General features: G+C 39.7%; 1 protein-coding gene across 3 annotated transcripts in view; it reads right to left on the reverse strand.

The window, feature by feature from the left end:
* The window catches only part of HSD17B12 (hydroxysteroid 17-beta dehydrogenase 12), a 189,510-nt gene that overhangs the window by 133,905 nt on the left and 38,536 nt on the right, over positions 1-17,069 (reverse strand). Inside the window, exon 1 of one of the 3 annotated variants that reach the window (XM_067749341.1) lies at positions 4,643-4,703. The exons of the other annotated variants lie outside the window; for them this stretch is intronic. Within the exon in view, the coding sequence (XP_067605442.1) occupies positions 4,643-4,688 (46 nt within the window). The 5' untranslated portion in view covers positions 4,689-4,703. Of the gene's footprint in view, positions 1-4,642; positions 4,704-17,069 lie in introns of those variants that run through there. 3 annotated transcript variants of the gene reach the window in all.

Raw genomic sequence — 17,069 nt, forward strand, 5'->3', positions numbered from 1 at the left:
TGTGATGCTGAAAATCTGTGAATTGAAGTATCTGATACATGAATTGAAATAAAAAAAACAATTCTCCTCCTCCAAACAGTTATAGGAACAAATCAAAGGGAAAGGAAAAGAGTTGGAGGGAAAATGAGACAAAGAATAAAATCTGGTCTGTGTGACACATTTATAAAACTGATGGCCTGTCAGCAAGACACTGATGAATATTTTCACAGGATAAAAATGGCATCCCAGTGTCTAAAAATAATCCCTTGCGCTGCAGACCTGTCTGGTTCAGCTACACCACTGGAATACAAACACTCTCACTCACTAGCACATTTTGACTCAAGGTTTCAAAAAGAAGGAAAAACTGAACGTTTTGTTACCAAGAGGACTTATTTTTTGTGGTTTTCAATCAGTTATGCTCTCTATAAAATATCCATTTGAATTTAAATTAAGTTTAAATGATTTTCGTTTACTAAAAAAGGTAAAATAAGTGGTAACAGCAATAAACCATTAACTCACCTTATATAAAAGATTATTTCCTCCCAGCCCAATTATAGTAAAATAGAGTGGCATCATAACCATCTCGTGATAATAGCCTAAAATCACAATTTGAAAATAAAATCATGAATTATTTATAAGGCTTGCTGACTTGAATGGCAGATCTAGTCAAAACACCATCTCCAAATGACTCTGGAGATAGGCTGAAAAACCTATTATCTCATTTTGCATCTAAACTCCACAATAAAAAAGCTGTTAGCTCACATGGAAAAGTGAAGTTACTGTCCTTCACAAGCAGCACTTTAATCCATCAAAGCCATTCACCTTCCTCAATTCTGCTTTATGTAGTTAGGAGTCTGGTCTCAGCTAAATGCTGGTTTCAATGCTAAGAGTTACGCCCCTCTAGAAGGCTCTCCCAGAATATTTTGATTACTATCATGCCACCATTTTTAATAGTAAAAACAAATGAACTCTCCATAACAATAGCATATGAGTAACAAATGACACATGACCCTTTATGACCACGCCCAGTTGGAATAAATAGGGGAAAAAAAACAAATCGACATTTTTTTTTCAGGGGCGCATGAAGTTTTTACAACATAGTACAAAATCACTGCCTAACTCTGGAAGGTATTTGGTTGTACTACTAATTTCACAGTAAATGGCTGCACATTAAAAAATATATATCCTCCAATACACATCCATATGCTTCACTGCGTCTCAATCTAAATAGTGGCAAAGTTTCCTAATGAATAAAAAAGCACGTTTAGGGCTTCCCTGGTGGCGCAGTGGTTGAGAGTCCGCCTGCCAATGCAGGGGACAGGGGTTCGTGCCCCGGTCCGGGAGGAACCCACGTGCCGCGGAGCGGCTGGGCCCGTGAGCCATGGCCGCTGAGCCTGCGCGTCCGGAGCCTGTGCTCCGCAACGGGAGAGGCCACAGCAGTGAGAGGCCCGCGTACCGGAAGAAAAAAAAAAAAAAAAAAAAGCACGTTTAAAAAGCCATAAGATAAAAAAATTTCATTTTTAGGAGTTTTTATTATCATCAATCTTATTTTCATAGTAGGTATCACAAACTTAATAACAGTCACAGTAAAACTCTTGATTCCCACTTCAAGCTTGATCATCTTGCAGACTCCCCATGGGACCACCCATCAGCTACTCAAGCCAAAAGCCTAGAAGTCAGCTCTGATTCTTCCTTCCCACATCCTATACCCAATCCACCCACAAGACCTGTCCACTCTGTCTCTCACATATATACCATGTACAAGCATTTCTCATGCCCTAAAGCACCATACCCTAGTTCAAGGGGCCACCATGCACATCTCTCCTAGGTGACTGCAAGGCTCCTTAGTGCCCATCCAGCTTCCACCCTTGGCCACTCCAGTCTATTCACCACACGGCGGTCAGAGTCACCTTTACAAAAGTGAATGGCATCAAATCACATCACTACCCCTCTTGAATTCCTCCATGACTTCCCAATATTCAGAATGAATAAAATCCAAAGTCCTTTCCATGTCCTATGGGATCTTTCATGGCCTCATCTATACCTACCTCTTCTACTACCATTTTCCCCCTTACACTCCACACCTAGTCACACAGCTCAGCCAAAGGCCTTGCCTTTTCTCAAACACACCAAGCCCAGTCCCACCTGTGGGTCTTCTTACTTGCTTTTCCCTCTGTCTGAAACACTCTTACTGTAGACCTTCACAAGATTGGCTCCCTCTCATCACTAAGGTCTCCACTCAATATCATGTCTTCAGAGAGGCCTCCCTGACCATCCTACCTAAATTATCCCCACCACTTCACCACTCACATACCAGTTACTTTCAATCCTCTTTATCCTTCCTTTATTCCATCAGAGCACTTATCACTATGTGTGATTCTATTATTTATGGAGCTAGTTGACTATATTCAAGGAGGGAAAGATGGATAATAATCTCTATGTCTGTCTTACACATCACTGTATCCCCTAAAAAACCTACTGTACAAATCAATCATCTACAAAAGCAAAGAATACAAATTCAAATACCAAATTATTTCCAGATAGAAATAAACTAAACTGTTTAATTTTCAAGCAGAATTTTCAAGAAGATATAGAGGGCACAGGATTGGCAAAAGATTCTCAAATTAAGAAATGGTGTCAGGGTAAATATCAAATCAAGGGTTTGTCCCTAAAATCTTTTGTTGAGACCCTGGAAATATTTAAGGCATTATCTAGTAGACTCTTCTCACCTATACAAAGGGACTTGTAAGAATCATAAGGACCTTGTCTTATAGATGCAAACCAAAGACAAGTCTGTCTTGGAAAAAATAATGGATGTAGCTTTGGGGACATAAAATCAACCCCCAATAAAATTCATAGAAAACCCTCAAAGTTTCTAAGAAAACTGTAGTGCTAAAAGCACTACCATCTTGGACTAAAAGAGAAAGAAACAGTTCAAAATGAAAAAAATGTGTCGGGGAGGGGTCCCAACTCCATATAGATAGGAAGCATGTTGAAAAAGCTACTCAGCTGCAAATATAACTCATCTCTTATGGAAAAGAAAAGCAGCAGAGGAGAAAGCCAGAAGCCCAAAGGGTAGAGCTGACAGTCTCAGAAAACAATGTACTAGGGAACAACTCCCAAGGAGCAGAAATGGGCACAAATCAAGGAACATTTTCAATATGTGGAATAAGAAAACTGGCAGCATAGTGCCCAGCTGGATTTCAAAATTGCTATGGACCAGTGATAGCTATGTACTTCTCATTCTTCCTTGTTTTGAATGGGAATACCTACTGCAATTTTCCTGTCCCTGTCTCACCAGTATATGTTGGGTGTGGGTGGGTCAGGTGAGCGGGGTAGGCAACTTGTCTTCTTAGTTCATAGACCTCTAGATCATAAGAAGCTGTACCAGAGCAGAGGTGCCTGAGAAACTTCATGTGCATCTGTTCTTTATTTAAATGATAAGGTCCTCAACTTCAGGTTGAAGTAATGGGATAAAACTTCTCCAAAACTTCTGGAAGAGGGGTAAGTGTATTCTGCATGTGGAAGAGATGTGAATTGTTATGCTTAGAGGGCTGACTGTAGTAGATCATTTCCAAAGATGGCTGCAACAATATCTCCCATCTTATGCCACTTTGCTATGGGAATCTGCCACTCTTCCATCAAAAGGTGGAACCCTTTCCCTCCCACTTGATTCTGGGAGGGTCCTGTGACTTGTTCTGACAAACAGAATGTGGCAGAAGTGACACTGTATGATTTCCAGGTCAAGGCTTTAGGATACCTTACAACTTCTGTTTTTACCTCCTTGGAACAATCTCATTGCCATGTAAAGCTAAACCCAGTGTAGTGAATGATGAGAGACCACCTAGAAATGCCACATGGAGAAGAACTGAGGCTCCCCTCAAAGAGTTCCAAGGCCACAGATATGGAGGTGAGGCCGTCTTGAACGTTCTAGCCCCAGTGGAGCTGCCTCAGCGATTACCATGTGAAATAAAGTTGTATCCACTGAGCCCTGCCCAAATTCCTGATCCACAAATCACTAGCAATAATATATTTGGTTGCTTTCTTAAACCATTGAGTTTTAGGATAGCTTGTTATATACAACAGGTAAGTGAAACACTGGGTGGAGGGGTGGGAAGGCCACTGTGAATAATAAAAATGTCTGAATTTTTCAAGTTTGAAAAAAACACATTTTAATACTTTTAAACATTCACAGTGACTTTTAGGATAATAACCTAGGACTCATTTCTTCATTCACCAATATTTACCGAGCACCTAATATGTGTCAGGAACTGTTCTAGGCCCTGGGAAAACAGCAGTGAATTAAAGTCCTGTGGAGACAGCAGGAGCAAAGGTGTGAATGTAGGAACGATCAAGGGAAACAGAGACCTTTAGGGATCTGCTTTAATAAATAAAACGATTTCTAGTAAGCACATCAATATTGTAAGTTAGTGTTTGCCAAATAGCTAAATCTAGTTTTAACTTTCTCCTTGAAATTGTTACTTGGATGCTTTATCACTGTACCAGGAGTTCTTTTTAGCCCAACCCTTCTTCAGGCTGAGCTAGAAGAAAAAAATGAGGTCAAGATGATGTAATACCAGTAGTAAATTTTGAACACCTGAGTTTTCAGGTATCTTCAGTGTCCTAAATTTATTCCCTGATTAGAACATGAGCACTTTCGCACCTTTGCTCCTGCTGTCTCCTCTTCCTGGAGTGCCCTTCCCCGACATTCTTCACCTGGAGGACTCCCGATGTCCTCATCAGTCAGGGGCTTCTCCTGCTCTTCCACTGCATCCTTTGCATAAATAGAGCACAGTACTGAACATACTATATTATAATTTCTTATTTATTTGTTTAATTGCCCCCACTAGATTGTTAGCTCCTCCAAGGGAGGGCTGTTCTTCCATTTCTAACCCAGAAATCTACGTATAATCGTAAATGAAAAATAAATGTCTGTTGAATGAATAAGCCTTAAACTTTGATTAAATCATGGTCCCCTCACCTGTAAAATGGGGCTAATAATCCAAGAAGAAGATTGAATTGCAACTGCCTGGGAAACTATAAAGCATCATTCAAACTTTTTTTTTTTTTTTTGCAATACGCGGGCCTCTCACTGTTGTGGCCTCTCCCGTTGTGGAGCACAGGCTCCGGACGTACAGGCCCAGCGGCCATGGCTCACGGGCCTAGCTGCTCCACGGCATGTGGGATCTTCCCGGACCGGCGCATGAACCCATGTCCCCTGCATCAGCAGGCGGACTCTCAACCACTGTACCACCAGGGAAGCCCCATTCAAACTTTTTAACATTATTTACCAGACATGATTTGGTGTGTTGGGTTTTTTTGCTTCGTTTTAATCAGTCACTCCATTTGCAGTCAGTTTTCATATCCTGTGTATCCGTATTTTAACAGGTAATTGTATTTAACATGAAGAAAACCTTCATGGTTTATGCTATACCCAAAGGGCACAAACACTTTAATTTGTGGGTTTGAAGAGTCACAGAATTCTAGACCTAAACAGACACATCAACTTAGTTTTCAGAACAAAATTCCTCTTCTTTCCACATAAAGGTAGTTATTTTAAAGCCAGATGTTTACATATTATAGAATCTCAGGCAAGATTATAAAAATGCAAAGGACTGAATGGATATGCATACATACCATCAGTCATAATCCAATCTCTGATATATCTATCACTCAGCAGAGGCACTTTAAATCTACACTGTCCATCACAATAGTCACTAGCCACATGGCTATTAATTTTTATTTAATTTTAATTTCAATTAGATAAAACTAAAAATTCAGTTCCTCAGTTGCACTAGCCACATTTCAAGTGCTCAAAGGCCACATGTAGTTGGTGACTACCAAACCATACAGTGCACATATAGAATATTCCCATCATTGGGCTTCCCTGGTGGCACAGTGGTTAAGAATCCGCCTGCCAATGCAGGGGACACGGGTTCGAGCCCTGGTCCGGGAAGATCTCACATGCCGAGGAGCAACTAAGCCTGTGTGCCACAACTACTGAGCCTGTGTTCTAGAGTCCACAAGCCACAACTACTGGAGCCCATGCTCAGCAACAAGAGAAGCCGCCACAGTGAGAAGCCTGCACACATGAAGAGTAGCTCCCACTCGCCACAACTAGAGAAACCCCGTGCGCAGCAACGAAGACCCAATGCAGCCAAAAATAAAATAAAAAATAAATTTATTTAAAGAAAAATAAGAAATATTCCCATCATCATGGAAAGTTCTATTGGACAACACTGCCTTCCGTGAAACAGTTTCATATCAAATTACTGAGCGAATTCTTTTAATATGGCTTTCTGCCTGCAGTAATGAAAACAGTGTGATAATTCAGAAGAAATGTTAAACAGAGGGGTAGTCAGAAGAAAAGGAAATATATCATTTTTTCATAGGTTGAGAGGATGCAAGTTTATGTAAAAATTCATTCTTTGAAGTGACTAATCCAATTAATGGCAATACTAATTGGCAATGCTAATTTTGTTTAGCAAACTTTCTTCCCTGTAACATAGACCTTTTTCTTAATGTACACCTTCAACATCACCATCTTTGGAGTTTGGGTAAAAGGAGCAATCTTCTAAAAGTTTTCCCATGTTAAAAGTCTGATCACTTTCTTCAAATTAATATATCACACTATACTTTTAAAGTATTTTATCTCCTAAAGTATATAAAGCATATTTTATTTGGGACTCTAATAGCTAAATGTTAATTCTATAAAATCTAACTTTAGAATACACTTTTGGAAGAGTTTCTTTCTAAAGCATTAAAATAAATATCTCTGCAAACTTATCTGAATTTAAAAGATGGCAAATCTATCCAGTACTAAGATTTGTATTTTACATCCATGAAGTAGATTCTTTTCTTTTGAAATATTAAACAAGCTTCCAAAAGCGGGGTACAAAAATGGTTTACAGCAATTGCACAAATTCAATGGAATTTTCAAAGAATTTCAAAATATAATGGTTGAAAAAAAAAAACTAAGTATGTTTGCTTTGGGCTCTCTTGGGAGGCAAAATATGTATTTATGTTCAAGTACTAAATTAAAAACCAAAGGAAACTTCATTTTAATAAAAATCACCTTCAATATAAATTTTTAGAAAGTGTTTGGTGCTCATCAGTGCCCTCTAGAGTCAGTTATTACAGTTCAGAGTGAACCAGATCTTAAAACAGTAATTCATTATTTAAAATAAAAGTGATACGGACTTCTCTGGTGGCGCAGTGGTTAAGAATCCGTCTGCCAATGCAAGGGACACGGGTTCCGGCACTGGTCTGGGAAGATCCCACATGCCACGGAGCAACTAAGCCCATGCGCCCCAACTACTGAGCCTGAGCTCTAGAGCCCATGCTCCGCAACAAGAGAAGCCACCACAACAAAGAGTAGCCCCCGCTCGCTGCAACTAGAGAAAAGCCCGCGCACAGCAACAAAGACCCAACGCAGCCAAAAATAAATAAATAAATGAATTTTTATAAATAAATAAAATATCATAAAATAAAGGTAAATAATTTTTAAAGAACTTAAATCACAGTCAAATCATAATTTCCCCTCAAAAATTTCAAAATTCCCCTCTAAAAGTCCACTCTTTAAAAAATGAGTTCAGTTTGGCAGTGTCTCCTTTAGATATTTATATTGTTTTGCAAAAAGATGCTTCAAGTGAAAGACACTATGCCTTTTGAAGTTTACTATGCAAAGGTTCTTGCTCCAAAATCTGCATTTTTAAGATTTTTAAGTCATGTATTTTTATTTCTAGTTGTCCTCCATATGCCTAAATTTTAAGAATCACTCTATGTTTAAAAAAGCTTACCTAATGTATACTCCATTAAAATAAGATAAAGGGAGCTTATATTTCTTGAATATGTTGAAAATTTCAAATGACAATTCACTGTAAGGCCAGTTGGCCCAGGTTTTTGTACGTCAAGAAAAAGAAAGCCTGTGTTTACTATCTCTCAGATATCACCCACTAAATTATTTTAGTGAAACATATCTCCAAATTTCCACCAACACAAAAACTACCATCAAATCTCTTTATGTTTCAACTGAGTGATCCAGTTCTCCGACCCTAGAAGTGCAGAGACACAGAGGAAGCCTGCAGGCACAATGTGCCCATCATCACGCAGCAGAATTCAGCACCCCCTAAGGCTGGCTTCATCCCCCAGCCCAGAGCTGCACAGGTACCAACCCGTGTTCTGAGCGTGCGCCTCTGCAATGCTCTCAGGGGCTCAGGCACACGCAGTCACCATACCCACAGATGAAGCCCGTGGTCGCCAGAAGACCACTACGTTCAGGCCAGCAGTCAGAGCACAAGGCAGCAGCCCTTTCTGTTCAGAAAAGAGGGGAGTAGTGGTCCATTCACAATTTTCCGAATGCTTTAAATATGCATAGGTACAGAAGCAAGATGTTTATTGTGTACATCCACTAAATTAATTTCCGGTTTTCTTCTGTCTCTTTAAAAATTAAAAAAAAAAAAGTCATTGTTTAAGCTCATTCTAGGGGGAAAACTCCAATTACTCCCCACCCTCAGCTCTTACTAAACTTGCCTGATGTTTCATAAACTGCATACACCATACGGAAGGGACAAAACGGGGCAAAGCGTTCCATCAACTATTTTGATAAAGCAATGAAGTCAAAGCACTACTGATAAATCCCTCTTTGGACGTTCAACAAACCCATAAAGAGGAGGACTAATGCATAGTATTCTTGCTTATGAGGGGTAAAAACAAGCTCTTTCTTTTATGTAGAAAATAGTTATGCAGCTTGGCTCTTGATGTGTTACATCACCTCCTCTCTGCTGCTTATTACCTGGGCTATTTCACTGCCCTGTGTTTTCTCCACTGGAGGGCACAGTTAGCTAAAAGAAAATTTGGTGAAACCTAATTTGGTCTGTTCTACGGTTCCAGAAAAAGTATGGGTGGGAAATGAGGTTAAAGCTGCTCTTAGAAAGGGTGTTTCAGTAATATTTCTGAATTTTACCTATCTCGGTTCTCCTTGAAAACCATTATAAAAGATAATCACTAATTGGTTAACAGCTAAAACAAAAAAATATATTCCAAACACCACTATCTATATAAAGTGTAAATAAAAGATGAGGCGGAAAGCAAAGAATGATTTTTTAAAATGGTGAAAATGACCCACTTCAGGTACAGAATAATCTAAAGAGCAAGTGCAAACAGAAATTCTCCTCTTCAACAAGCATATACACGACTACTACGGTCCCAACAAGGCATCACAATGAGAATGTGGTGTTGAATGACTCAGTTCTTTTGCAATGACATAAGTCATAAGCTCAGAAAAAATAGGTTTTATTTATTTTCTGTTTTTTGCATTATCATTTTAGAGATAAGCCAATAGGGGATGCTATTCAGCAGTTCATTTATAGCTGCCTTTTCTTTACAAGCCTAATCAATCATAAGGGTGTAGTTTCAATATGCTTAGGAAAAAGATTAGTAAAAGAGACACAAATACTGCACTTCTCGATAAAGTCAATAAATGTACGGCTTTCAGAGGAGCTTATAAAACAACAGGCTTTTGTTGTTTTAAAAACTGCTTTTGAATAAAACTGTTTCTAGGCTCCAACTTATCAGTAAGCTTTCTAAGCTTTTATTGTGTTGAAAGTAAAGTGACGGAGGACAACTCTATGGATATTACCCAGGGAATCACTTTTATTAGGTCAAATGACAAAACATTAAAACTTAGCTTTTTATTACAGATAGATCAAATTAATTTTTTAAGGTAGCAAATGGGGCAGAATAACTTGGGTGGGATTAAGCCTTCAGAAAGATCTTCTAAGTATCATGTACATTTAATCAAATTATTCATGTTATTTTAAGCGCATCAAAGAAATCCAGAAGTTCCAGCTAGGATCTTCCACATAATTCAGTGGCAGGCAGACCAATCCTCTGCAGTCTTAAGAGAAGAAGGAATTCCATCTGCCTGATAACACAATTGATCGCTCCCAATCCTTTTCCCCATTTATTTAAATCATGGCTAACCATAAGAAGAGTCTTCTAGGCAGAAGGTAAACTAGTACAGAGTCTGTGCTGTAGATGCACAGGGAACAGCAAGGAGGCCAGTATGGTTGGAGTGGAGAGAGGCAACTGCATTCAGGTCTGAGTTCAAATGTCACCTCATGAGAAAATCTTGCCTAAGCACCCTATATAAAACTAGCAGGGATACAAACTTCCTCTCCATGCTCCTGTTATTCTCTATTGTCTACCTTGCTTTATTTTTCTTCTTAGTACATCTCATCGCAAGACTTACCAAATATTTATTTGTTTATTGTCCATCCTTCCCTATTAAAATGCAAGTTCCATGAAGGCCAACACTTGGCCCATTTTGTTCACTGCTATCCCCCCAGCACACCAAAGATGATCAAATATTTGTTGAATCAATTAAATGAAAGATTAATGATGGGAGTATGGAGACAGCTCGAGAATAGAGGATACAATATCCATGATATATGTTGTATGTCTGACATGAGGGGCCAATACCAAACAAGGGGCAGAAATGGTAGTAATATAAAAATGTAACAACAAATACAGAAGAAAAAGAGGCATAAAGACTACAGAATTAAAACTGGTGATAACAGCTGTCCTAGTCTTCTTATACTTGCCTTTGATCCGTTACCAGAGAGTCAGATTCTGTCACTAATCAGCAACAATACCTTACCTTAAATAATACCTGTTTCTTAAACACAAGAATAGTCATCTTTCCAAAACCATGAGTGTTTCACCTCTGAAAGAGGAAGGCAGGAAAAGAACACACACACACTCCCCTTCATTCAAGGGACAAAATTTGAGTAAGTTACCGAATCTCTCCTATCAGAAGTGACACACCCACACAAAGAAGCACAGCTTCCCTTGAGCCCCAGCGATCGTGCATGGCCAACCTGAATCTTGAGAGGCCCGAGAGGCTTAATTTCTTATTGTACTACAGTCCTTTTAGACTTGGTCCTTGCATCACTGCTATTCAAGATGAACTCAATCTCTATCTTCTTTTTAAAATAGTATTTAGATTCACACATCAGGCTCTCCTGGTTCTTAAAACAAACTCAGCATCAGTAAGGCCATATCGCCATCGGAGATACAAAGCAGAATCTATGTCCCTAAGCTCCTGTATCTTTGTTCCAGCTTTTCAGTGACTCAGATGGCACACTTCCCCATTTGGAATTTAAATAACACTGAATCTCCAACCTTATACTCGACTATTGTCCCAACCAGGAATATATGAAATGGATTTCATAATTTTTATATTAATAATACATTAATATGGGGAAATGGCAAAGCTAAGAATATACCACCAGGGTAATGAACACTACTGACTTCTTACTGGCTTTGAAATGGAATTAGAGAGAAATAAGCTCTGAGGATAGTAACAGACCCACACATATCATACACCCACCCCAGCTTCACTTCTTCATACCCAGTCCTGATCCTTTTCCAATTCAGTTGAACTACACTGGGTCAAAGTCTTCAGATTACTAGGTACTCCCTAAAAATAAAGTTACTTAGACTAACTTAAAGTAGACCATCTTGTGACATTTACTTCAAATTAATTGAAAACCCAATATTCCTAAATCATTTGGTAACAGTTCTCAAAGAATCTTGGCAATAAGACAGTTTTCACATACTTACACTCTTTGGCTTTATAAGCTGTAGACCTGACTAAAATAATTTAATGGCCTAATATGGCCAAGAACTCAATGACCAGCATAATCAGGAATGAGACTTTGTTTAATGAGACGTGCAATCGTATCTCATACCAAAGCTGGCCTCCTTTCATCCATTTCAGTTTCAAATGAACTGCAATATATTGTTTATCCAAGTCTATAGGACCTTAAATCAATTATAAAATTTTACTCAAAACAAGAAAATCTCCCTACTTTTCTACTGAATCTGTAGGTTAGGATGCTTTCAGCTGAAATAACAGAAATAGCTTTAAGAAAAATGGGGTTTATTATCTCAAAACAACAGGAAGTGTAAGGCACCACCAGAATGGGTGAATTCAGCAGCTCAGTGACGGAATCAAAGACCCAGATGCTTTCCATCTTTCTCCTCTGCAGCACTCAGTGTGCTGGTTCCTTCCTCAGTTTGTCCCCTCTGGTCCCAAAGACGGCTACAGGCAACACACCCTCATGGACCAATACCCTTCCTTCTGCCTCTTTTGAAAGGGGAGGAAAGCTTCTCAGAAGCCCTCGCTCCAGGAGATTTCTTACATCTCATTGGCCAGAACTGTGCTACATGCCCATTCCTAAACCAATCTCTAGCAAGGAAAGAGGAATCATCAAAGTAAGTGTAAACTACGATTGGGCCCCTGGATCTGAGGAGAGCGCCCTCCTCCTCTGAAGTATATGGTTGTCCAATACCTATACAAATCCAGCATTCTGTCAACAAGCAACCAACCACATCTGCCACAACTCCCTCAAATGCTGCACTCACTCTGTACTGACCACATGGCAACCATCTCCTGTTTAGTAGATCAGAATTAAATTATGGAGAGGAAGAGATTAATTCATACCTTAATGCAAATATAATCCTAATGAAGTTTGTTCAATATTTAGTCAGTCATCTGTATTTATAAAAAGTATAAAAACACTTAAAACTAAGGCTAATCCATCAACCACCCTGAGAGGTAGCAAAACTCCCATCCACAGTGAAATATTATAACATATATCAACTTATGCTTCAAATCTACTATATTTCTTTTATTATTTCCAGGAAATAATTCCTCCTACCTTTTCCTTGGTCTTTATTTGTTGCTTTGTTTAAAGAAAATGAAAGCAAGGGCAAATATGGTGATGAAAATTAGAGCTAAACCGGTAGTGCCCTGTCCATATCCATCCTGACCACACCATTGGACAGCACATTCCAAATGTGTCTCTTCGCCCCAAGGGCTTTATCTGGTGGCTGAAGCCAGCAACACCCAAGTGCACAGTGGACATGAGTACTATCGAATTAATGTTCCTCACCACCAACAGTCCTCAACCAGTGACTAATGGCCATTGGTATATAAAATACTTGAGCTTCCAGGCCCTGCAGGTGAAGTAGCTCTGAAACTTGAGTTCTACACTAGCTACAGGTGATCACAGGGCTTGATAATAGCCCCTTTATTGGCTGTGTTCCCTTCCCTGTCTCCCTCCCTACTGGTATTTCTTGGGATCACCTTCCAAACAAACTGATTGCACTTGAGTCCCTGTCTCAGTATCTGCTTCTGGGAGAACCCAAAGATAGGAATGCAAAAGGAGAGAAAAGTAAATGTTTCCATTTGAAGAAACATTAACACACTGACAAAAAAAAAAAAAGTAATTCACAATTTTCAAAGAAGTAATGTATTTTGAAGCAAGTATTATTAGAAGATTTGGGTGTTTATACATGGTCCTAATCTTTGTTATATTTTTAAAAATTAGAATCAAAGTACATCAGGAAACTATTTCCTCATATCAAAGATGATACTTTTGCTCTGGAGATCTAAAAAGCACCATTATGTCATCAGCGTCATAATTCATAAGAATCTAGCTTAAATAAAGGTTGGAACAGAAAATCTTTAACTAAAGAAAAAATACTCTGAATATCTTTAAGCCTGAGACAAAAACAGTAGGGTACTGAGTGAGAAATGACAGGAACTTCTAATTACCTCTTACAATAACGCTTCTAATACAATAATGGAACTTTAAACAGTTATGTCAAACTTGAGAGTCTTCCAATTACATCAGAGTTGAAATGACACCTCACTGCCAATAACTTAACTATATCCTTAATCCATTATACCTAACCATAGCCACTGCATATGTTAAAAATAAAGTTGAAGTATTTTATTTAAAATTAACATAATTTGTGGCTAAATTAGTTTAACTTTTAATTCAGAAACCCAGCTTACATCAACAAAGTTGTTTAAAAAAAAGTTTTAGGTACGTTCTAAAATGGACATATATTAGATAATCACATCAAAAGAAACTTAGGTGTTGATCGTGACAAATGTGCAACAGATCCCAAAATAAATCTCTGAAGCAATTTGAACCTCACACAAAGGCTCCAATCAACTCATGGGGCAATTCTATTTCTAGGTTTCTAACTGAAGATGGAACGGGGAAAAAGGCCCCATGTCCTGTTTGTGCGTAATGCTTTGTACAGTGTTTCCAGACACGATTCAGAGACTCAATATCTCTGAAGATATACAGAGTGGGTATTTTTAGACATATTTGATAGATGCAATAAACAGAGAGGCTGACTGAAAATTCCACAGACGATAAATGTCAAAGGAAGGTGGACTCTGAACTCAGGTCTTCTGATTGTGTTTCCCTGCTTTTCCGCCTAAAAAGGAAATAACAAACATTTACCAAACTAAGCCAAGTGCTACATGGGATACACTCAAACAGCTCAAAAATAATGTTCTCCTTGTCCTAAGATATTACATGTTGAGGCTCCAAAGTTTCTACAGATCGTAAGATATAGCATATAATTTTTGACAACTATAAATGACTGCTGAGCCAAAGGATTTTGGTAAGGAACTCAGAACATCAGGCTTGGGCCAGTTCTAATCTACAGGAAGACTGCCGGACATCCACCCAGAACCACACGGGAATCACTGCTTTCCTCCCAAACCCTGCTCCTTCTCTTTGGGTTTCCGCAGTCGGTGCCCAGTGTCAGCCTCTATCACCTCCTTCACCCGCACAACCTGCCTGTGACGAGGGCCCAGGACTTCTACCTCTGTCTCTCGTCTGACTCCCCCGCTCAGTCCCTGCCCCCCACGACCTTAATCCAAGCCACCATCACCCAGCGCCTGGCTTACCACCGCCACCAGTCTCCTGCTGGTCCCCCCATCTCCTGGGTGGCTCCCTCCACATCCATTCTCCAAAATGCCAGAGTAAGTGGTCCAAATACAAACTTGATCATGACATCTACTGCTTAAAATCTTTCAATGACTTCCCACTGCCCTGAGGCTAAATAAAACCCTCACGGAGCCTCAAGGCCCTTTAGGACTGGCCCGCTGCCCATTTCTCTAAGTCTTATCTCTTGCCTCTCTCCTCCCAAGGACTGTCTGCCCAAAGTTCTTGAATGCTCTCACTTTCCTCAAGGGCTTCACGCAAGTCTTCTCTCTGCTGGAAAAACTCCCCTGTTCTCCAACCCCCTCACCCGCCCATTTCTCATTCATCAACATAGTTTGCAGAGTTCACAGGAGTTCCAATCCCAGGGTCTCCTCCACTTCCTAGCCATGTGCCTTCAGACAAACTGCTTGATCTCTCTATTATCTTAGCCTTCTTTCAGTCAAATGGGGATAGGACCTATGGAGTGCATGAGGAGTAAATGAACTCACTGAGGCATTTAGAAGAGTATCTGGTAAATGGTAAGCTTTTTAACAAACATTTTGTCTTATTACTATTATTAACATCACCATCATCTTCCTACTACCTCTTTTCTTCCACACCTTGGATTAAATGTGACTTCTTCCAGAAACCTTTAAAACCCTGAAGAGGTGTTCCCATAGCTGGCTCCTGCTAAACTTTTCAGAGCCGCTTATGTAATGATCTGTGTCCTCTACTAGAACAAAGAAGGTAGTGACCAAAGCTTTCTTGCTCACCACTAACTTCCAGACCCAGTGCGGTACACCAAGCAGACTGCCTTAAAATCACCCTTATCAGGAGCTTCGGCAGGAAATTTGGCAGGAGCCCCGACTCAGAAAACCTAGATTCAATTTCTTGTGTCATTTACTAGCTGTGTAACCCCTATACCACTCCCTGCAGCTCCCTCTGGTCCTGGAATATTATGTGGAAGTAATAACTACAGGGTGGTTATGGCAATCATTTGAGAATACTTGCAAGAGCAATTTGTAAATTAAGATGTCATCATTACGGTAAAATTTCATTAATTCAGCCTCCTCTAATTCAGAATGTGTGAACATCATTGTCTAACCCCTGTTGTGTTTTTTTCACATTATCTATAAAGAGATCATCCCCTCCTTTCTCATGACAGGCAATGATAGGTATTGGAACACACAGATAAGCAGCTGCTCCCTGTTCCACAGCAATATTATGCCTGAATGTGCAAGATTAGGGGAGCTTGCTTACTTTATTAGGTCTGTTTATGTGACAAGATGGGAGTTTCAGCAATCATTAAAGCAAGCTTGGCAATATTTCTACTGGAAGTGAGCTTGGTGGTGAGCAGGTACTGCCGGCATTACAGTAAAACCAATTTGGAGAATGAGTTTTCTACATACGAGGAAAGTTAAGGGAACTCTAAAACTGGAATTTAAACTTCTAAAGGATACTGCACCCTTTGCTGGCCGAGAAGCAATCCTAAAAACTATACAGTATTTCCTTGGCAATTTAGTGTCATCAACTTCATCTGTAGTTAGGGCTATAGGCACAGCCAAGACTATAGATAAGAGATAACGGATCGACCCACTTGGCTTGTAGCACTATACACAGTGAAAAAGTCCCCCGGTCTTAACATCCATGTAGGAGCGCACCAAGAGTAGGAAATAATGGTACCCTCGGGGCTACAGAGACGTGTGTCATTTCTTCGAGAGTTCAGGCTCCTGTACAGAGAAGGCTTCTCGCCCCATACCAGCTGCGGAAATGTGATGAAGCTCAGTTCTGCCAGCACCCTAACTGTTATCACTCATCACCTCCGCCTGTCCTCCTCACCAGTTTTCCTCTCTTAATTCATCCCTGACAAATCTCTTCTATTCTGCTGTCAGAGTCTGCTGCTCATCACTCCTACCACTGCTTTTAATCAACCGAGCACCGATGCAACCCCCATTTTCTGCTCTGTGCCACTGACCCTCTTGCCTAAACAATCTCTAACCGGATGAATGAACCTGAGCAAGTCATTACCTCTTCCAGCTTATTTCCCTAATAGTTCAACTGAAGAGGTCACCAACAGCCCTTCCAGTTTTGTTATTCTATCATTAGTCTCTTCTGCCTCCTAATGATTTTTTAATTTTCTCAAGTTTCTCACAAAATGGCTGACTCAGCTTTTGTAGATTATCAACCAACTGCACTATTCATTTCCTTCCATGAAGCAAACAACGCATATACTCAGTGCTCTGTGGTTAACCTTCTAGCAGTTATTAAGTATATACATTGACCATTCAATGCCTT

The sequence above is a fragment of the Pseudorca crassidens genome, chromosome 9 (genome assembly GCF_039906515.1).
Source record: "Pseudorca crassidens isolate mPseCra1 chromosome 9, mPseCra1.hap1, whole genome shotgun sequence".
In the NCBI taxonomy this organism is placed as follows: domain Eukaryota; kingdom Metazoa; phylum Chordata; class Mammalia; order Artiodactyla; family Delphinidae; genus Pseudorca; species Pseudorca crassidens.